The 22637-nt window shown below is 47.4% G+C and overlaps 2 protein-coding genes across 3 annotated transcripts in view; one reads left to right on the top strand and one right to left on the bottom strand.

Annotated features, from left to right (window-relative positions):
- Window positions 1-1711: 1711 nt before the first annotated feature.
- Window positions 1712-14122, bottom strand: FKBP3 (FKBP prolyl isomerase 3). The gene is made up of 7 exons (XM_054027865.1): window positions 13980-14122; window positions 12933-13034; window positions 10660-10767; window positions 9219-9354; window positions 8184-8251; window positions 5523-5620; window positions 1712-1948 (listed from the first exon to the last, which is right to left on the bottom strand). The coding sequence occupies exons 1-7, from the start codon at window positions 14082-14084 to the stop codon at window positions 1894-1896; spliced, it is 672 nt and encodes a 223-aa protein (XP_053883840.1). The 5' UTR covers window positions 14085-14122; the 3' UTR covers window positions 1712-1893.
- A 1870-nt stretch (window positions 14123-15992) lies between these two features.
- Window positions 15993-22637, top strand: part of FANCM (FA complementation group M) — a 137797-nt gene continuing 131152 nt past the window's right edge. For both annotated transcript variants that reach the window (XM_054026571.1, XM_054026572.1), the window contains exons 1-2: window positions 15993-16534; window positions 22348-22520. In XM_054026571.1, coding sequence (XP_053882546.1) covers window positions 16030-16534; window positions 22348-22520 — 678 coding nt within the window. In that variant the 5' untranslated portion in view covers window positions 15993-16029. The remainder of the gene's footprint in view (window positions 16535-22347; window positions 22521-22637) is intronic.

Below are 22637 nucleotides of genomic sequence, written 5' to 3'. Positions count from 1 at the left end.
TGCTCAAGGGTGTGTATTTCCCTGAGTGACTTCGGCTACATATACATTGTACACCTTACAACAGGCAGTGTAGCCACTCGTCGCTGGGAGAGCTCTCTCTCAAGGACAAAATAAAACCACCCCCGACAAGGCGCAGTAGCTTCGTTGCCAAGAGAGCAGCTCCTGACAATGAAGCTCTGTCCACACCAGCGCTTTGCATCATTAAAACTTGTTGTTCAGAGGGTTTTTTTTTTTTTTCACACCCCTGAGTGACAAAAGCTTTAACAAGGAAAGTGCTAGTGTAGACAAAACCTGTTATGCTGACAAATGGGTATTTGTAGACCAGGGCTAAGTACCTTTCCTAAACCTAAAGAAGAGCTCTGTATAAGCTTGACTTTCACCAACAGACATTGCTCCAATATTACCTCACCCACCATGTCTTTCTGCAGATATAAGGTTCAGAGTGACATGCATAGTTAACAATCCTGGAATCTTATGGTGGAGATCTCCAGGAACTTGCCCATCCTCACCCAGACACCTTGCATTAAACCTCCATGAGAGACTAATATGGCAGTATTGAGTATGTAAAACTTGCATGGAATTGTCCACTGCTGGATCTGCCTCACATCCCCAGAGGCCAGACAGTTCCGTTAGTTGAGAAGACCTAGGCCTACATTCTGAAGCAGAGATGCAAGAGTCCTACAATGGAAGTCAAGGCTACAAAACCTAGTTGGTGTTCTGCAGTGCTCAACCTACAGCAGCCAGAGCCAGGAGATGGGATTGCGGGGCTTGCCTGACACAACCACATTGCAAACCTGCTCCCTGACGTCACTCACTGTAAATACCATCTCCTGGACTTCTTACTCTTTCAATACGGCAACTCTTGGGATGCCACACTTCTGATCTATAAAAAACAAATGTAAATCAACCCTAGATGCCACCTTATATTGTGTATCTGAAAGTCTTAAAAATGAGGTAAGCACATAATGAACTTCATAAATGGGAAACTTAGGCACAGAAAAGTTACGTACATACCTTACCCCAACTCTCTCAAAACATCCGTTCTGGATTTTAAAATTGTCAGATGGAGCATCCACAGCACCCCTTGGTCAATTGTTCCATTGGTTAATTAAAAAGGTCAAGAGGAACCAGATGCCATCACCCCCAGATGGTTCCACTAAATCTTGAGCAATGCCTGGAAGGTTACTATGAGGTTTTTACTCATTTCTTTCCTAGCGCTGTTTCTTTCCATGCTCCGCCCTTTCCACATAGAGTCCAGTTTAGCTGACCATTAAAAAAAATCCACTCCTGTGTCACTGCTGTGATCAGAAAGCTAAACTGAAGACAACTTAGCCAACTGCAGTAAGAGGTTGGTGAGGCTGAAAAGTCTAATACATTGCTTGCTGAGCCTACAGTGTTTTCCATGAGCCAAACTACAAAAGTGGAAAGACAGACACAGCTTACATGGATCTGAACCAGCACTGATACAGGGCTTAAAGGAAGGCAGAAGTACAATAGCATAGAAGGGAGCATTTAGCACCCAGGCCAACGTGGAAGGGAAAATGCTGACAATTTAAGTGCGTTTCCCTTCCCCCTCGTTGCACCAGATTATATAAATCACACTTACAAATAAACCCAATGTCTGCTTCCACTGCAGAACAGATTTTCCAGATAAGTTTACTGAAGTATGGAAGCACAAGGGGAAAAAAAAGTCAGTTAAACTACCTGCATGTATAATCTATTTTCTTTAATGATGTTTTACTGTACAGCGATTGGGGAAAAAAAACAATGATTTTCAATACAGAAGGCCACGGTTGTAACTATTTCCTGAAGCTGTAAGAACAGAATTGCAGTTGGCAGATGTCTTCTCATTTATCAATGAATTCACAGCACTAAAGAAACAAGTTCTTCATATCAATCAATATCCACCAATTCAACTTCAAAAAACAGCTTTGCATTTGGAGGAATCCTGTTTGCACAAGAGTTAAAGACATTTTAACACAATCCAGTTGGATGTATAAACTGGCTAGACATAACTTGTGATTTACTCCCCGCTGTTCAACCTGACACTTCAGTTTGACATTTCAGTAACCTCTGGCAAGAAAGTTTTCACCTCCACTAGTTTACATACTAAACCCAAGCTATTAAATCACTCACTATATCTGTAACATGGCAGTGATCATATGAAACACTCAGTGCCAACTGTTTGGCAGGCAGGTTTCACAAGGTCTTAATGAAATGCTTGTGGCATGAGACTTTCCCCCTCGGAAAGCCCAGCTAGGGTAGTGAGGGAAGCAGGTCAGGCGGATAAAGCCATAAATCTTCCCCATTTTAGGGGACTATTAATGGTGCTGATTCAGCTTCTAGGAGGAAGAGGGGGGAAAGTGGCACAAGATTCTGGACAGAGCATCGACATGTCTCATTGGCAGGTCCAAAAAGAGCCACAAAGCAGGAGCAAGGGGAGAACTGTAGCCTCCAAACAGTCATGTCAGCCAGAGGGTGAGCACTGCTGGGAGTCTGGCCAAGCGTTTTGCAGGGGGGTTCCTGTCTACTTTCCATTAGTTCTGGGAAAGGGGGACAAGGTGAGAGGCTGGAGACAAAGAGGGGGCATTTTCCCTTTCTCCCCGTCCTACCAGTAGCACAAAAATCTAGCAAGGAACAGAGCCAAGGAGGATGTAGGGAGTGTTCAGCAGGTCAGCCCACTCCCATTTGCTCCTTGTCCTCTGTCCAGAGGCATTTTGGAACATAAGCACAGCTTAATCGCAATATTTCCTCTTCTCGTAACTGCTACTGAAGCAACGGCAGCAGACTTCTCTCTTTCTCCCACCTCCTGACTGGTAAGAACATAAGAACGACCAGACTGGGTCAGACCCGTGGTCCATGTAGCCCAGTCTTCTGACGGTGGTCAGTGCCAGAGAGAAAGAACAGGTAATCAAGTGATCCAGCCCGTCATCCACTCCCAACTTCTGGCAATCAGAGGTTTAGGGTCACCCAGAGCATGGGGTTGCATCTCTGACCATCTTTTAACTAGGGTGACCAGGTGTCCCATTTTTAAAGGGACAGTCCCATCTTTAAGCACCCCCTGCAGGTGTCCTGACTTCTTAAAAAACAGGCAAATTGTCCAGTATTTTCTGTCTCCCATCCCCATCAGTACTGGCGAGTCCTGCTACTGGCCAGTTCACTACTCACCAGATGCCCACCCACCCGTGGCAAGTGTGTGTGTGTGTGGGGGGTGGGGGTGGGGGTCCAGTGGCCAGCGATGAGGGTGGCTGTGCAAGGCTGGTGGTGGGGCAAAGATGCAGTGCACGGGGCCGGCCGCTCCCCCTGCTGCATGCTGGCTCTCGGACAGCAGGGACCCACCCCCCATCCTGTTCCGGATGGCACGTGCTGCAGTAACTGGTGAGTGGGGGCAGATGTCAGGTAGCAGCCAGTTACGTCACCTCTGCTGCCCACCCACTGGCCCTTTACATGCTCCCCCTCTCGCTATCCTCTCCCTGCTTCCCCCATATCCTCCCCAGTGGGGCGCGTGCCGCTCCCAGCGCTGTGCCGAGAACCAACCCCTGGTTGGAGCACGCAGCTCACCAACAGCCTGGCCAGGAGGCGCCTTCCTTCCCCCACTGCCTCTGGCTGGGCCGGTGCCCCGGGAAAGACCAAGACCCTCCAGCCTAGAGCACTGGCCAGGAGCCGAGCCCTGCATGTGCCAAAGCCCCACACAGCACTGGCACAGGGCAGCCTCTCCACTCCTCAGCAAAGCCCTGGAGTGGGGGGACAAGCGATTTCCAGCCTGTTTGCAGCCTGAACCTGCAGACTCTGCAGTAGCTCTGCCAAGCAGGGACTTAGCAAACTCTTCACCCATCCACCCCTGCCCTGGGTCCTGCCCCCAGGCAGCATGGGGCTGCTCCGTCCCCTAGGCACCCTCCCCTGCTGAGCCACCTGTCTGGCTGGGTTTGCTGAAGCCCCTGCAGTCAGGTTCCCTGGGTCCTGGTGCACAATGCAGCCTTAGGGATTAACCCCTTCCTGCCCGCGCTGTAGCCAGGGGATAGAGTGTGGATGGGTTATGTTGGTGGCTAGCAGCAGCCTGGAAGTGTCAGGTGCCTTTCAACACTGTGCAGGCAGGAGAAGAGATGAGCTCTGTAAAGACTCAGGCCAGGTCATCCCTCGCCCACAGCCGGAGGCAGATCCCATCCCTTCCCTCCCGCACAGTGCTGAAAGGCTGCTGCTGGCTCCATTCTGGTGTCAACCCTGGCAGATATATGGGGGGAAGGGGAGGCATGTGGCCCTGCATGCCCCCGATGTGTGCCAGGTACCTGGAGAGGCGGGTCTGTCCCGAGGGCCCAGCCAGGCATTGAGGGCGGAGAGGGCCGGGCAGGGAGGGCCAGGTCGGTTGGTCGATCACCCCACTTCCCACCCCATGTGAGAGGGGTGTACGGGAGTGTGTGTATGTGTGTGACCTCTCCCCATGTGAACCCTAAAGCTTTAAAGATAAGAAAGTAAATAAAAAGAATCCAACTCCGCCGTATTTCTTTTTAACGGGCTCAGTCAACTGGATGTTAATCTGAATGTTTGTACTGCATAGTTCTGACTGATTGCCATTGAACTCGCTTGAATACGCGTTATTTTACCAGGTGTCCCGTATTCAGCATAGGGAAATATGGTCACCCTACTTAAACCAGCTCCACTCAGGACTAAATCTAGAGTTGCTTCTCCCCTTGTGGGTTCCCATACCAGCTGCTCCATGAAGCAGTCATTTAAAGTATCGAGAAATGTTATCTCTGCATTTCGTCCTGAAGTGACATGTTCCCAGTCAACCTTCCCCCTCTCCCCCCAATGACCTGTTCTGTCCTTCCGATATATTTTGTACCCCAGAATGATTGTGTCCCATTGATTGTCCTCAGTCCACCAGGTTTCTGTGATGCCTATTCTATCAATATCCTCCTTTAACACAAGGCACTCTAGTTCACCCATCTTATTATTTAGACTTCTAGCATTTGTGTACAAGCACTTTAAAAACTTGTCACTGTTTATTTGTCTGCCCTTTTCTGATGTATCAGATTCTTTTTTACGTGAATGTTTCTTGTCTGATCTGGCCCATACTTTATCCTCTTCCATCCTCACCTCCTGATTAAAACCTAGAGAATCTCTATCAGTAGACTCTCCTCTAAGAGAAGTCTCTGTCCGATCCACGTGTTCCTCTGCAGAAAATTGGCTTTCCCCCAGCTCTTAGTTTAAAAACTGCTCTACAGTCTTTTTAATGTTTAGGGCCAGCAGTCTGGATCCACTTTGGTCTAGGTGGAGCCCATCCTTCCTGTATAGACTCCCCCTATTCCAAAAGTTTCCCCCGTTCCTAATAAATCTAAACCCCTCCTCTCTACACCATCATCTCAAGCACCATGTTGCCAATGTACACCCCGCCAGAAATCCATCTTTGCCTTGGTTATATGTTTCCAGAGGGAAAGATCCTACTGCAAAGAGACTTAAAGAATAACAAATATGTTCCCAAAAGGTACATTCAATTCTGTTCATCTTTTCAAGTAAAAGGATACTTGGCATCAGGCTGCCCTTTCTTCCCATAAGCCCATTCAGGTTCAATTTCCAGATGAGCCTTCTCCCCTTTAGTCATCGTCAACAGAGCTTCATCCCACTAAAAAAAAGGATGTTGTAACATGAACTTCAAAAAAACGATATAATTTCCACATTTCCAACTCTATCTTTTGAAGTACCTGGGCTCTGAGCCAGAACACACACCAGTAAATGCTTCCCAGCTTGCAGCTTAACTAACTGCAGATGGCCTTCCAAGCAGCAGTGTTGGATTTTTCCTTTTAAAAAATGAAAATGTTCCCACAGTAACACCTGCTCAAGAGCTGTTCTAGGATTTGCTGCCACTGATTTGCATTTATAGCCCAGGCACATACAGAACAGTGGAAACTAGTCTCTGAAGTGTATTATCCCCGATGTGAAGATACTGGTCGGCCGAATCTTTCTTATTTCAATAAGAGTATGGAACTCAGTTTGTTTTCAGAGATTCCACTTATTTTGGGATGTACAGATAAGCTGTTATCCAGCCGGGCTTTATAAAGTTTGATAACTAATTTTATCTCAGTGCTTGTCCCTCCCCATGCCAAACCTCTTAGCTAGTGTTCAGAGTTTAGCACCGTATCAGCTTATCACAATGAACAGGTGGTGTTCAGATCTCAGCTGTTTGAGGTGTATGGCAACAATCCAAGCATGGAAGTGTTACAGCAAGAGACTAATGCTTATCACAAAAAACTGAAGCAAGTGTTTCCTTGCAGCAGTGGGCACAAGACCAATGACATTTTGGGGGGTCCCCTCCCCCTCCATGAGTAGCTGTCACAGTACATCCACGCAGAGCCACAGCGGTCGTACACAGCACTGGTGAGGAACCTGATCCTGCACTGCACAAGTTACTGCTGCCCAGGAGCAGATGGGAGGCAAAGAGTAGGGCTGTCGCTAAGCACTTCATTGTAAGAGGACACACCCACATCTTCTCAGACACACCCACGCTGCAGCCACACCTGCCCCTATTCTCTAGGCTCTCCAGGATAAGTAGGCAGGCAGTTGTGTAAAAGGCTTGACACATCTGCTTTGCCCAGAGGACTATACCTAGTGCTTTACTTAGCTACCCATCGTTTTAAAAGCAGCCTTCACATGCACGTGACCATCTGGAGCTCCAGGCTGTGCCCTGTGCAAGGATCAAGCTTAAGTACAAAGATCCGTGATCAGCTCTTCAGAGTTCTGAAGTGAAATCCAGACACATAACTGTTCTTCTGACAACATGACACGCACCAGAGCGTGGGGACTTTCAGGATACTGTTTAGCTTGTCTGTTTAGCTTTGACACGAGGGGTGACTGAGTGGGTAGAAGAGAGGCTCTGGTGGGAGACACGGATATGTCGACTGACTTGTCAGGTTACTGGAACCAGCACATACTGCATTGTGGTACGGCTAGATGCACAAAGGACTTGGATGCCTAGATGCCTCTTTAGGCACAACTGACATTCACAAAACCACCACTCAGCTGCCACCAAATCCTCTAGGCACCTAAATCACCACTACGTGCATAGGTTTCCACTGGTGGGCAAGCTGGTCGGAGCCCTGGCTCAGGCAAGCCTTATCGGATTCCTCCGCATCTCTCGCCAGCAGGGCGTCTGGTATGTATGCTCTCAGCAGACCTAACCTGCATACGACAACCCAGGGCAAAGCTGGGAATTCTGGGGGCTGCCTATCTGTATCAGAATACCCAACAGCTCCGTGGTTAGGGCCCTGACCTGGCTAGTGTGACGGCCACTCAGCCTGATCTGGAGCAGGGATTTGGGCCCAGGGCCCCCACATCCCAGGAGAGTGCCCTAACCACTGAGCGCCTGACTAGTCTGTGGCAGGTCTATCTCTTCTGTTGGTGCTGATCCACTATGTAAAAAAAACCTGACTATTCACCGGAGCAGGGACCTGAACCTGACTCCCTAACCATTTGGGTACTGAGATACTTACTAACTCTCTCACTGGCCTAATGAATATTAATTATTTATAGAGATAAATCCCTCCCCCCCTCGGGCACTCAACTGGAACATGGGAGACCTGCTCCAAATCAGACAGTGCAGGGATCTGAAAACAGGACCCTTGCATCCCACGTGAGTGCCCTGACCACTGGGCTATTGGCTATAGTGGGGTGGTGGTCTGTCTCTCTCCATATCACAAGGAAAGGCTGATCTCGCTTAGGCCCTGACTCCAGGAGAGGTATCACAGTGGGGAATTCCAAGCAGAGAGAGGTGCCTCCCTTCAGCCTGTCAATCAGGTGCCTAAGGTCTGGACCCATGGGGATTAGGCACCTGCATACCACTGTGGATCTGGGCCCTAAGCCCCGGCCCAGATCGCAGCCTGTCGCACGCAGGGGCTCCAATCAAGGCTCACTGTGCTACGTGCAGTACAAATATCTAAAACACTGTCTCTGACCCAAAGATCATACACTCTAATACTGCTGTCCACGGGTTTAGTTATGGAGAGGGCCTAGACTGAAGTTAGATGAGGGCATTTATATAAAAACTGAATATCACATATTACTGGCATAAACTCACTCGCTTCCCCAGACAATCCAGAGAAGCACCCAACAGATGCACACCAAGGGGTAATCCTACAGACTGAGGACTTCATCAGACTGACACACTGACAGACTTTATATGGTTTACTTACGCCTCTGATAACTTTTCCTACACCAACTTTGAAGCTTAAAGGTTTGGCTCCTTTTTTCTTCTTTGAACCTGAAAGACACTTGTATATACATTTATTTGGCCAGAGTTAAATCATTAACTAGCTCACACTAACATTTCTGATTAGAATTACCACTATGGTTATGCACCACAAATATCTACTGCACCAAGATATACATTATAGATGAGCTATAAATGGATTTCCCCATGTTTCATATAACGTAATCATTCAAAATAGCAGCTAAATAGAAAACAATGGGGCAAATTCAGTCTTGATGCAAGTGCCCATAGTTTCTTTAAACCAGTGAAGTTGCACCAGAGCCGATATTGATGTAACAAACAGGGAAGATCTATTTCTATGGAATGTCTGGAGTAGAAAAAGAGATTGTAAAACAATGACCTGAACCTTGCATAGTATTGCAATTACAACCTATTACTTTTAACAGTGCTATAAAACTGCTGCCAAATGTACATTTCTAGCACTTGTCTCCCCCATAAGCTGTGTGTTTTACACACTTATCCCCAAAGCACCTCTGCATTAAACTGATAAATGTTATACAAGCTGTCTGCTTGGCAGCTAAATAAGCTACCACCACTCAGGTTCTGTAGCTAAACAGAGTTTTCTGAATTAAAAGTCTTTATCTCTGCCCTTCTGCAGAGCCACAGGCCTGACTAAATCAGTATCTCTCACATTATCCATGGCCTGGAAATACCATACTTAACCTATGGCAAGATGCAGGGATCATGTTATAAAAGTGAGTCCTCAGAGAATACCCTGTTTTCTCTCTTGGAAAGATTCATCCCAAGAACTGACAGCAAGAAGACCCTGATCTCAACAGGACACAGGAGCAGAAGCAGTTTCTGAGGACCCAGGCCATTCAAGCCTTTAAGAAGCATAAACATTGTCCAACAAGACAACGTGGTGACTAGCGTTCCAGCTAATTTCTTCCATTCATATGTAATGTAAACCCTCTGAACTCTTTAAACCTGCAAGACCTTGTTATCCGTGTGACCTTACTTGTTTGAATATTGGTATCGAAGACAGTCCCATCCTGTAACTTTCCCGTATACCAGCAATGAACGACATCTCCTTTTTTGGGGAAGTTAGTTTTATCCCCCTTTTTCAGAATTGACTTTGTATATTTTGGTGGACCCTGAATTAAGATAGAAATAGAGAATTACCACAACCTTAATGACTCGTCCCAAGTTACCAACAAAGCCCAAGATGCACCAACTGAAGTTAATTGAGTTTAAGCCACTGAATAAACCACATTCAGATACTAAGGTGAACAGCACCCATATATGCTTTTAAATTAATATAGTCTGTACCATACTTGAGCATCCTTTGGGAAGGAAAGGGTTATATAAATGTAGTCTATGCCGAACCAAGATTGGTCCTGATGTCAAAGTTATTTAAAAACTTTGGAGAGAAATCTGCATGAGAATGACTACTGGCTCAAAATATGCTGGGTAAGTGAGAAGTTGAATCAAGGTCCCATTTTTTAATCAGATGAGGGTCTTCCAGAAAACTACCAATACAGACTTATGAAGAACAACAATTTATAAATAGACACTTCACAGCAGTCACTTCTGGTGAGAAAGCAAACCAAGAGCACTCAATTTCTCTTTACCAGTTTGTATATGTTAAGTTGATCAGCTCTCTTAACATCACTGAAAGTTTCTTCATTGGGGCTTTGGCCCTCAAATACACCCCTGTCCAGTTAGTGACTATTCCAACAAGAGAGAAAATGCTGAGGGGATACATTGTACCCATAAAAAAAACATTTTGCAGTAATATTAACACTTTCTGCTTGGATACTGCTATCCAACCAAAGATACAACTAGTGAATGTTTGTCTGCCATATCACTTCACTTCCAAGAGCTGTTCTGTTCAGCTTAAACAATTTCAGAATCAATTTCTGGATCCATTCCAGGCTGCACACTCTTTTAGTAATCCCCCTCAACCCAGCCCACTCAAATTCTCTACCTTGTATCATTCAAGGTTCCAAAAGCATTTGTTCTACTACATAGGCCAGTAGTTCTTAACCTTTACTGCAGCCTGCAGCCCTTTCGTTCTCAAAATATGTCCTCGCATCCCTTATCAAAAATCAAAATATCTTCTCGCACCCCTAAAACCTAAAAAATATGTCCTCGCACCCCTAAAACCTAGATATATTTTTGTTTGTATATTACAGTAATAATTAAAAAAATTATAATGTTAATAAATAGTTTGGTGAAACAAAGTAGTTGTACTTACATGCCTGTGCTTAATTGTAGTTGTACTTATGTGCCTGTGCTTAATTTGTGTTTTTGATGATTTACCTTCTAAAAAAATCTGGCATGTCTCGCACCCCCAGAAAGGGCATCTCACACCCCCAGCAGGTGTGTGCACCCCACGTTAAGAACCACTGACATAGGCAGTAGTCCTAATCTAAGAAAGAGTAGTTTTCTATACAAACCTCATCAACAGTCTCTTCAGGCTTAGTTTCTTTTGCCTTGTCTTCATCAATCTTGATATTCTTTACCTGTTCCGTCACTTTATCTGCACTCTCTGTGCCTTTAAAGCGCTGTAAGGAAAGCATTTATCATTACCTGCTACATAATAGGATAGGAAATCCTTCAGTAGGTTGTCAAAAATCTACTTTACAGCTTTTATATACTAAAGGACCAATTCTGGAGGGGAAACAACCATGGATTCCAATAGTCAGCAGTATTAAGGCTCTACAATGTAATTGAAATCCAAGAGAGACAAGGGGAGTGAGGTAATATCTTTTATTGGACCAACTTCTGTTGGTGAAAAAGAAGCTTTCAAGTACACAGAGTTGTTCTTCTGATCTAGGAAAGGTACTTAGAGTGTCACAGCTAAATACAAGGTGGAACAGATTGTTTAGCATAAGTAGTTAACACTGTTCCAGTCATAAGACAAAGAAGGGGGATTAGTGGGTTACAGAATGTTGTAATAAGCCTGGAATCCAGTGTCTTTATTAGGACCATGATTTTTTTAATGTCTAGCAAAATTATGAATTTAAGCTCCCAGGCTCGTCTTTTGAAGGTGTTGTACAGGTTTCCTTTGAGGATGAGGACTGAGGTCAGATATGGGGTGATCATGTCATGAAAAGTGTTTGCCCACAGGTGATCTTTTATAATTTTTCTGTGACAGTTCATTCAAGAGAATAGCGACTGTCTGGTTTCACCCACATAGTTGTTATTGGGGCATTTAGTGTACTGAATGAGGTACGCCGTCTGTTGTGATAGGCATGTGTAGGATTCAGGGATCTTGAGAGATGTGTTGTGGGAGGTACTAAAGGGCCACTTCACCTTGAATGGTCTCGTAGATTAGAATACGTAACTACTTATGCTAAACAATCTGTTCTACTTTGTATTTAGTTGCAATGCTCCGAGTACCTTTCCCAAACCTGAAGAAGAACCTGTGTAGCTTGAAAGCTGGCCTCTTTCACCACTAGAAGTTGGTCCAATAAAAGATATTACCTCACCCACCCTATCTCTCTAATAACCTGGGATCAACGTGGCTAAAACACTGCAAACTGAAAGTTATTTAAATATGTATAACGATGCAGGAGATTTATAAAGGATAAAAGATGTCACACTGTTTCTGACAACTGAAGATGCACAGGACGTATTTGCATGACTAATTATCTTAATTTGCTTCAAAGGGCATGCACAATCAAAATATGTTCCTCTAGATCAGGGGTTCTCAAACTGGGGGTCGGGACCCTTCAGGGGGTCGCGAGGTTATTACGTGGGGGGTCGCAAGCTATCAACCTCCACCACAAACCCTGCTTTGCTTCCAGCATTTATAATGGTGTTAAATATATTAAAATGGGTTTTTAATTTATAAGGGGGGCTGCACTCAAAGGCTTGCTATGTGAAAGGGGTCACCAGTACAAACGTTTGAGAACCACTGCTCTAGATTAAAAAAAAAATATATATATATATATATATATATATATATATATACACACCAAGTGTCAGCTATCAAACTTCATCCGTGTTGGTGTTATTCTGTGAATTGTGGTAAAACCCTTTTAAAAAGTTCTATCAACTTGATTTTTTTTCAACTAAAGTGAGCAAGTAGTGTTTCTGATAGCACACTCTATAAATAACATGCACATAATTTTTAAGTTATTTTTATCAAATATCTGGGTGTTTCTGTTCCCTTAATGATGTTCAGAAGGCCCTTTATTGAGATCTGAAAGCAGTATCAGACTCTTTCCCCTCTAGCCCCTTCCTCTGTGAGCACACTATCTATCTCTTCAGTTCCAATTTTGTTGCTGCTGTTATTAGCAAAAGTGTGTATGAGAGAGGAAGAACAAATGATCAACAAATGATGGAATTGACTATAGAGAGTCCTGTCAAACGCATAAAGAGAAGGACAGAGACAAATCTCATTTTTCTGTTACAAATGACTGCCTTAGGAGTCACAACAGGCACACACTATTCCAATGCAAGTGTGACTGTGAAGTTGACAGCATCCCTTTAAATAGATGAATACTATTTTCCCACAGAAACGAAAAAGTAGCAAAAAATTTTGCTCAAACTTTCAAAAACAAAAATATGCTTCAGCTACAGAACAATTCAGCCAAACAGGCAAATGGTTGGAGAACATGAAAATGAGGCTAGAGCGAAAACCATCTGTGTTCTCAGGTCACAAGCAAGCACTATAAGGCGGGGCTCTTTGTCCCACACAGGCCCAGGAGAGGCAGGTACCCACCTGAGTTTCAAAGAGCTGGTTATAGGCCGTAACTAACTGGTCCTTGGTCGCAGTCTTGGCCACGTTTTTTATTTGCCCCAGTAATTTGTGTTCTGCAAGAAACTAGAGACAAGAGGGGGAAATTTAGCTGAGTTGCCAGGGCTTTCCGTGTCAAGCACGGTGCCCACGGTCTGCCCCGAAAGGGCCCTGGGGTGCTGGCATCACTGGGGGTGGCAGGTTGCACTCGGGGAGTTGGGGGCTCTCACAGGATGGACCAGTCACACCCTTGGGGTGCCCGGGTAAGAGGGGGGGTGGTGCCCGGCCAGGATAGAGTCGGAGGTGGGGGTGTCATGGGGTGGAGTGGAGAGACAGGGCAGCCTGGGGAGTGAGGGGGGTCATGGAATCTAGCCAAGGTAGAGATGGAGGTGGTCATGGGGTCCTGCTGGGGTGAGTTGGGGGGTGTGGGCTGGGGAAGATCATGGGGTCCGGTGGGGGGGACGGGCTGGGGCGGATCGTGGGGTCCGGCCGGGGTGAGGCGGGGGGGAGGGGGAGCTGGGGCGGATCGTGGGGTCCGGCCGAGCTTTGCGCAGCTGCCCTCAGGCGCGCGGGAGCGGCCCACCGCGAGCCCCGCGCCCCTCCCCCCCGTACCGCCTGCGCCGCGAGCCCCGCGCCCCTCCCCCCCGTACCGCCTGCGCCGCGAGCCCCGCGCCCCTCCCCCCCCGTACCGCCTGCGCCGCGAGCCCCGCGCCCCTCCCCCCCGTACCGCCTGCGCCGCGAGCCCCGCGCCCCTCCCCCCCCGTACCGCCTGCGCCGCGAGCCCCGCGCCCCTCCCCCCCCGCACCCCTCCCCCCCCGCACCGCCTGCGCCGCAAGCCCCTCCCCCCATACCGCCTGCGCCGCGAGCCCCGCGCCCCTCCCCCCCCGCACCGCCTGCGCCGCGAGCCCCGCGCCCCTCCCCCCCCGCACCGCCTGCGCCGCGAGCCCCGCGCCCCTCCCCCCCCGCACCGCCTGCGCCGCGAGCCCCGCACCCCTCCCCCCCCGCACCGCCTGCGCCCCTCCCCCCCCGTACCGCCGGCGCCGCGTGCTCCTGCAGGAACTTGATCAGGTCCTTCTTGGGCAGCGCCTCGCTGCGCAGCTCCTCAGCGCTCCACTGCCGCGGCGGGGCCGCCGCCATCTTGCTGCGCCGCGCCGCGCCGCGCCCCCCCGCTCCGCCGCAGGGGCTCCCGCGCAGCGCGTGGCCGGGGGCAGGGGGCGTGGCTGCGCTGTGCGGACACAGCCTGGGCTTGGTGGGCGGGGCCGAAGGGGTAGGGGAGGTGTCTGGCCTGCTGGGAGGGGCCGGAAGGATGAGGGAGGGGCCTGGGCTTGGTGGGAGGGGCCGCAAGGGTGGGGGAGGGGCCAGGGGTTGGTGGGAAGGGCCAGTGGTGTGGGGGAGGTGCTTGGGCTTGGTGGGAGGGGCCAGTGGGATGGTAGGTAGAGTAAGCCCTTATCCATTTTGACTTTTGGGGTATAATTAAAGCAATACAACCCCCATTGTGTGGGTGAGGTTGTACCAGTCATGACAAAGGACTGTTTGAATATTATGAGACAAGGTGGGTGAGGTAATATATTTATTGGACCAACTTTCAAGCTTTCAAGCCACACAGAGCTCTTGAAGGTTGGCAGTTGGCGCCTCCTGGCTGAAGGGAAGAGCTGCTCTCAAGGCAGCCACTGACAGGAATGAAGAAGCTATTAAATATGCAGGTACAATGAAAGAGAAGCAACATCTTGTGGTGACTTGCACTCTGCAGTGGACACTTTATTGTGCTTCACTTTATTACTGTGACACTGTTCAAAGTGGTAGAAAAATAACAGGGCAAGTAAACTAAGTAAATCATAGAATCACAGGCAGGGTGGTCCTTACCCATATGCAAAGTATGCAGCTGCGTAGGGCACCAGGAAACTTGGGGCACCAAATTTCCTTGTGTCCTGCACAACTGTGTACTGCTCCAGCCCCTGCTCCGCCTCTTCCCCAAGCTTCCAGCCCCTGCTCCACCCCAGAAGGGACTGCAAGGGTTAGGGTTAGAAGGGACTGCCAGGGTCATTTAGTTTAACCGCCTGCCAACATGCAGGATTTGTTGTCTAAAATCTGCTTGTTTGTGAAGCACAGGTGGGTAACAGGAAGAATTTGTTGTCAGTGGGACTAGGAGGCAGGTCCCCACTGCGATTCTACTTTTCAAACTTCTCCAGAGTATCCAGTGCAGCATTAGTAATGATTTTCTAGACAGCCACATCTGCAGCAGTCCAGCTTCCAGGTGGGCTGTTCCGTAACTCTGAAGAGGATAAGGAAACGGATTTTAACTGTAAATAATGGAATGACATGAAAACACAACTACCCTAGAGCTGTCATGAGAAGACTTTATAACCTAAATATTGACAAAAAGTATGTAATGGTGCTTGTCATTGTGTAGGGGTAGTCAATCTATTTTCTTATAATGTACTGAACCCTTGTGGTACCTGACTAGCTGTTGGTCAGGGTGTGCGGTGTTTACATTCCTTTACCGTGTTATTATCAGTGAAATTGGTTTAACAGATAAAATGCCTGATTAAGGTTTAGCTATCATTTTAAATGGGAGCATGACTGCTGCATTACAGGTCAGTAAAATAGGTGAATAACTTCCGCACAGTCCTGTTCCCAGTGGCCTAGTTAGTAAAGAGATGGCAATACTGTGGGCAGTCTTCCAGCACAGCCTCCCTGAACAAAATCCACAGAGACCGAAGCACATGGGAAGGTGGGCCTGGGTCCTGGTGGCTTTAGCAAGCGCTTGGGTTGCACTTGCCTTCCCTTTAGGGAAGTTGGTCAGGCCCTTAGACCACGGCCTACATTTCCCAGCATGCCGCAGCGCCTGCTAGCAATAAGCCCCTCCCATGACTACATTTCCCAGCATGCCGCTGCGCCTCTCGCCGCCCAGAGCGGCCCTAAATGACTACATTTCCCAGGGTGCTGCGGGCGCTGGTGCTCTCGCGGCAGCCCTCGGAACGTGGCGGGGTTTTCAAGCGTTCCCGGCGAGCCGCCGGCCCCAAGATGGCGGCGGGGGCTCTGGTGGGCGCTGCCTGAGGGGCCCGGGCGTTCCCCACAGAGCATGAGCGGCGGGCAGAGGACGCTGTTCCAGAGCTGGGGGTCCCGCGTTAGCCGCGCCCCGGAGCCACGCTCAGGCCCCCGGCGGGAGGCGGCTCCTTGCCCCGGCGGAGGGACGCGGCGCCAGCGAGCCCGGCCCGGCCCGGAGGCGGAGGCGGCGGCGGACGATGACTTGCTGCAGGCGGCGGCGGCCGAGGCCGAGCGCGGCCCGGGCGAGGGCGGGTTCTGCGCGGCGGCGGGCTCGCTGTGGATCTACCCCACCAACTGGCCGGAGCGCGGCTACCAGGTGCGCCTGGCGCGGGCGGCGCTGCTGGCCAACACGCTGGTGTGCCTGCCCACCGGCCTGGGCAAGACGTTCATCGCCGCCGTGGTCATGTACAACTTCTACCGCTGGTTCCCCTCCGCCAAGGTGCTCTTCCTGGCGCCCACCAAGCCGCTGGTGGCGCAGCAGATGGAGGCCTGCGCCCGCGTCATGGGCATCCCCCCGCACCACATGGCCGAGATGACAGGTACGCAGGGTCCCCGGGCCCCCCGCCCAGTGCCCCGCAGCTCGGGCGCGGAAGCCAGGCGGCCCCACGCTGAGCCCGGGCCCCGTGCGCTGTGACAGCCCCGGGCCAGGCTCCAGCGCTGCCCCTCGTGTAGTTACTGGCAGAGGCAGGCCAGTTGTGAAGCGCTGTGGAGATAGTCCTGGGCGCAGCTGTGGCTGTGCTCTGGCTTTCTCCAGGTGCCGTCCATTCAGGGGTCTCCTTCTCCCGCCCCGTGTACACGGGGAACTTACCAGCAAACTCCAGCTGCTGCTGTCAAACATCGATAGAAGCCACAGGATAAGAGACTTCTCATCCACCCCTGTTTCTTCGCTGGCATGTAGGCTTTTGGTGGCTATGCCTGTGTGCTCCATTTCTAGGAGCTGATAGAGACAGTACATTGACATTCAAAGGCATCCTGCTCTCATGTTCAGATGAGCATGCCTTTTATCATTTGTGTATATCGTCTGCAGTCCAAAGTAGATTGTGTCTGAAGGTGCATGAGATTCCTTGAATAGTTTAAAAACATAAGAACACAAGAACAGCCGTACTGGGTCAGACCAAAGGTCCATCTAGCCCAGTCTCCTGTCTTCCAACGGTGGCCAATGCCAGGTGCCCCAGAGGGAAGGAACAGAACAGGTAACCATTAAATGACTATCCCATCACCCATTCCAAGCTCCAGGGATGCCCCTCAGAAGCTAGGGACACCATCTCTATCCATCCTGGCTAATAGCCATTGATGGACCTATTCTCTGTGAACTTATCTAGTGCTTTTTTGACCCCTGTTATAGTCTTGGTGTTCAGAACATCCTTTGGCAAGGAGTTCCACAGGTTGACTGTGTGTTGTGTGAAAAAATACTTCCTTTTGCTTGTTTTAAATTTGCTGCCTATTAATTTCATTTGGTGACCCCTAGTTCTTGCATTTTGAGAAGGAGTAAATAACACTTCCTTATTTAGTTTGTCCACGCCAATCATGATTTTATAGACCTCTATCATATCCCTCCTTAGTCATCTCTTTTCCAAGCTGAAATATCCCAGTCTTATTAATCTCTCCTCATATGGCAGCCGTTCCATACCCCTAATCATTTTTGTTGCTCTTTTCTGAACCTTTTCAAATTCCAGCATATCTTTTTTGAGATGGGGCAACCACATCTGCATGCAGTATTCAAGATGTTGGCATACCATGGATTTATATAGAGGCAATATGACATTTTCTGTCTTGTATATCCCTTTCTTAATGATTCCCAACATTCTGTTAGCCTTTTTTGACTGCTGCCTCATATTGAGTGGATGTTTTCAGAGAACTATCCACAATGACTCTGAGATCTTTCTTTAGCTAATTTAGACCCCATCATTTTATATGTATAGTTGGGATTATGTTTTCCAATGTGCATTACTTTGCATTTATCAACATTGAATTTCATCTGACATTTTGTTGCCCAGTCACTCAGTTTTGAGAGATCGTTTTTGTAGCTCTTTGCAGTCTGCCTGGGACTTAACTATCTTGAGTAGTTTTGTATCATCTTCAAATTTTGCCACCTCACTGTTTACCCTTTTTTCCAGATCATTTATGAATATGTTGAATAGGACTGGGCCGAGTACAGGCCTCTGGAGGACCCCACTATTTACCTCTCTCCATTCTGAAAACTGACCATTTATTCTTACCCTCTGTTTCCTATCTTTTAACTAGTTACCTATCCATGAGAGGACTATCCCTCTTAATCCATGACAGCTTACTTTGCTTAAGAGCCTTTGGTGAGTGACCTTGTCAAAGGCTTTCTGAAAATCAAAGTACACTATATCCACTGGATCCCCCTTGTCCACATGCTTGTTGACCCCCCTCAAAGAATTCTAGTAGATTAGTGAGGCATGATTTCCCTTTACAAAAACCATGTTGACTCTTCCCCAACAAATTATGTTCATCTAGGTGTCTGACAATTTTGTTCTTTACTAGTTTCAACCAGTTTGCCCGGTATTGAAGTCAGGACGGGGTCACCTCTGGAGCCCTTTTTAAAAATTGGCCTCACATTAGCTATATTCCAGTCATTTGGTGCAGAAGCTGATTTCAATGATAGGTTACAAACTATAGTTAGTAGTCCTGCAATTTCACATTTGAGTTCCTTCAGAACTCTTGGGTGAATACCATCTGGCCCTGGTGACTTATTACTGTTTAGTTTATCAATTTGTTTCAAAACCTCCTCTAATGACACCTCAATCTGGGACAGTTCCTCAGATTTGTCACCTAAAAAGAATGCTCAGGTTTGGGAATCTCCCTCAACCGTGAAGACTGATGCAAAGAATTCATGTAGTTTCTCCGCAATGGCCTTATCATCCTTGAATGCTCCTTTAGCATCTCAATCTTCCAGTAGCCCCACTGGTTGTTCAGCAGGCTTCCTGCTTCTGATGTACTTACATTTTTTTTTTTTTGCTATTACTTTTTGAGTCTTTGGCTAGCTGTTCTTCAAATTCTTTTTTGGCCTTCCTAATTATATTTTTATACTTCATTTGCCAGAGTTTATGCTCCTTTCTATTTTCCTCACTAGGATTTAACTCGCACTTTTTAAAGGATGCCTTTTTGCCTCTCACTGCTTCCTTTACTTTGTTGTTTAGACACGGTGGAACTTTTTTGGTTCTCTTATTATGTTTTTTTAATTTGGGGTATACATTTAAGTTGAGCCTCTATTATGGTGTCTTTAAAAAGTTTCCATGCAGCTTGATCGTGATAGCCTTCTTAAAGTCAACTGTTCATTTATGCTGTTCTGGTAGTTTAGTATAGTAATGGAGATATCCCATCTCCTAGAACTGGAAGGGACCTTGAAAGGTCATCAAGTCCAGCCCCCTGCCTTCACTAGCAGGACCAAGTACTGATTTTGCCCCAGATCCCTAAGTGGCCCCCTCAAGGATTGAACTCACAATCCTGGGTTTAGCAGGCCAATGCTCAAACCACTGAGCTATCCCTCCCCCCATCAAACTCATTCAGAGGAGAGGGTTGAATTCTATTTATTATGTCCCATGGACTGAGATATAAATTCAGGACTGGTTACTCCTCACAATGGGATGCATACTGGTCTTGAGGCTTGTGCTCAAGGCCCAGGAGGTAATGTGGTCTCTACGTAGTAACTAAATATTTCAGTAGTTTTATTTGTTCAGTGCCTTATCACATTCATCATCATGCAGTGAGGAAAATATACTTTAGGCTTACCATTATTTTTTTTTCTTTTCCTTTGCCATTCTCATCTTTCTCTCCTCCCTTCCCTGTGTTTGAGTCTTTTGTTCTTTTCTCTGCAGTTCCTTCTGTGCAGCAACTTCCATTTTCCAGCTTTCATTACTATTCTGTACCCTCATTGCATCCGTTAAAGTGAACGCTTATCAGTAGTTAATATTGACACTAAAATGCCATCACAAAGATACTTTAATCAGATTAAGAGGAGACAGTGCAGTTCATACCTCCGAATCATTGTATCAGGCTGCCTACGCACTCAGACATTACTGCACAGTTACACTCAAGTCACATTTGGAAGGTTATCTTTGCTGCCACATGGACTAAAAACTTAATTTAGAAAAAAATCAATTCTGAAGAAACTGAATGACATGGGCCTGGATCCAACTCTCAGGCTATATTTAGAACACCTCTGATTTAGTAGCTGACAGAGGTATGGGTGATGAATAAGGCTAAGATTTAGTCACGGGTATTTTTAATAAAACTCATGAACGGGTCACGGGTAATAAGCAAAAAATCACAGCCTATTACCTGTTCATGACTTTTACTATAAATACCCCTGACTAAAATTTAGCTCCTGGGGCACTGGCAGCTGATGGCTGGCCCCTGCTCTTATCACGGGGGCTGACTGCCCCCCCACCGCCCGTGGATTCGAGGCCCCTAGGGACCACTGCTCTGACAGCCTCCAGAGCGGCCTCTTGGCCTGCTGCTGCTCCAGGACCGCTGCTGCTCCAGCCGTCCCCAGGGTCAGTGGCACTAGCCGCTGCTCAGGCAGCCCAGGGGCCGCCAGAGTGGCCGGCCACCAGGGTCAGCAGCACCAGCAGCTGTGGAAGTCACGGAGGTCCCGGAAGGTCATGGAATCTGTGACTAACGTGACCTCCATGACCGACTCACAGCCTTAGTGATGAACTACTCTCAATTATAGTGTAGCAGTAGGGAGACCATAATTCAGGTTGTATCAGTTTTCAGCTCAGCAGGATGCTCACACCTCTTATCTAAACTGTAAGCCTGTGATGTTTACTGGCTTAATCAATACGCAAAGTAATCTCTTCTCAACCGTATTATCCAAAAGGTGGACTAGATATTTCTAGAAAACTCTATTATCCATGTTTAAAAGTTTTCCTTTTTTCCTAAAGCTGAGAGTGGGCATGAAATTCAACTTGTAATACCTGTTTGTGTAGCTTGCCACTGATGGGGGGTTCTTCAGGGTCTGTCTACATGTCAACTTAGGGGTGTGATTCCCAGCTCATGCGCGCACGCTCATGATAGATCAGGGAGCGCTATGGTAAGTATAAATAGTAGTGTAGCCGTGGTAGCCTGGGCATCGGTGACACAGCATGGGCGGTGGCAAGCTGTGCCAAGGAGGTACCCACCGGTTTCAGGCAGGTTTATGCTCAGGGCGCTAGCCTGTGCCACTGCCCATGCTACCACAGCTACACTACTATTTATACCTGGGCTAGCTCGATGAGAGTGAGCATGAGTATGTGTTTGTGACCCCTAGCATGGAGTGTAGATGTAACCTTAGAGTAATGCTATCTGTTCCCTATTCTCAAACTAATTTTCACTTTCTTCATTTCAAGCTGTCACTGACCTAAACTTGAGCTTGATCTACGGCACCTGTATCATAGCAGATTGTACTCTCCATGGAACCTTTGGGACATCCTATTGTTTTAAGTGAAGCATTTCATACTGATTACAATACATTTAGGCCTTGAGTTACTCAGCAGGTGAAATGCCAGTAAAACTGTTCAGACTTAAAAAGGCATGTTCCCCTGTTGAACATAAGAATGGCCATACTGGGTTGGACCAAAGGTCCATCTGGCCCAGTATCCTGCCTTCCGACAGTGGCCAATGCCAAGTGCCCCAGAGGGAGTGAACCTAACAGGGAATCCCTGTTGCCCATTCCCAGCTTCTGGCAAACAGAGGTAGGGACACCATCCCTGTCCATCCTGACTAATAGCCATTGATAGACCTATCCTCCATGAACTTATCTAGTTCTCTTTTGATCCCTGTTATAATCTTGGCCTTCACAACATCCTCTGGCAAGGAATTCCACAGGTTGACTGTGTGTTGTGTGAAAAAATATTTCCTTTTGTTTGTTTTAAATCTGCTGCCTATTAATTTTCATTTGGTGACTCCTAGTTCTTGTGTTATGAGAAGGAGTAAATAACACTTCCGTATTTACTTTCTCCACGCCAGTCATGATTTTATAGATCTGTCATATCCCCCCTTAGTCGTCTCTTTTCCAAGTTGAAATGCCCGAGTCTTGTTAATCTCTTCTCATATGGCAGCCATTCCATACCCTTAATCATTTTTGTTGCCCTTTTCTGAACCTTTTCCAATTCTAATATATCTTTTTTGAGATGGGGCAACCATGGATTTATATAGAGGCAATATGATATTTTCTGTCTTATTATCTATCCCTTTCTTAATGATTCCCAACATTCTGTTCACTTTTTTGACTGCCGCTGCACATTGGATGTTTTCAGACAACTATCCACAATGACTCCAAGATTTCTCTCTTAAGTGGTAACAACTAATTGAAATCTGTGCTTTTTTTTTTTTTTTTTCTTTTCAGGGGGTACCCAGGTTCACAATCGGAAGGAAATCTGGCACAATAAGAGGGTCTTTTTTCTTACACCTCAAGTAATGGTAAATGATCTTTCTCGTGGAACCTGTCCTGCTACAGAAATAAAATGTCTGGTTATTGATGAAGCCCACAAAGCTCTTGGAAACTACGCCTACTGCCAGGTAATAATGGTGGACTAATGTGAACTGCACAATCTTATGAGCCATTCTTTGTGCAATCATGGATAATTTAAGCACAAATGTATTACCGTAGGCAGATTGCTCTGCAGTTTTTTAAAC

This window comes from Malaclemys terrapin, chromosome 4 (assembly GCF_027887155.1).
Source record: "Malaclemys terrapin pileata isolate rMalTer1 chromosome 4, rMalTer1.hap1, whole genome shotgun sequence".
Lineage (NCBI taxonomy): Eukaryota > Metazoa > Chordata > Testudines > Emydidae > Malaclemys > Malaclemys terrapin.
This window is presented reverse-complemented; position numbering and strand designations above follow the sequence as displayed.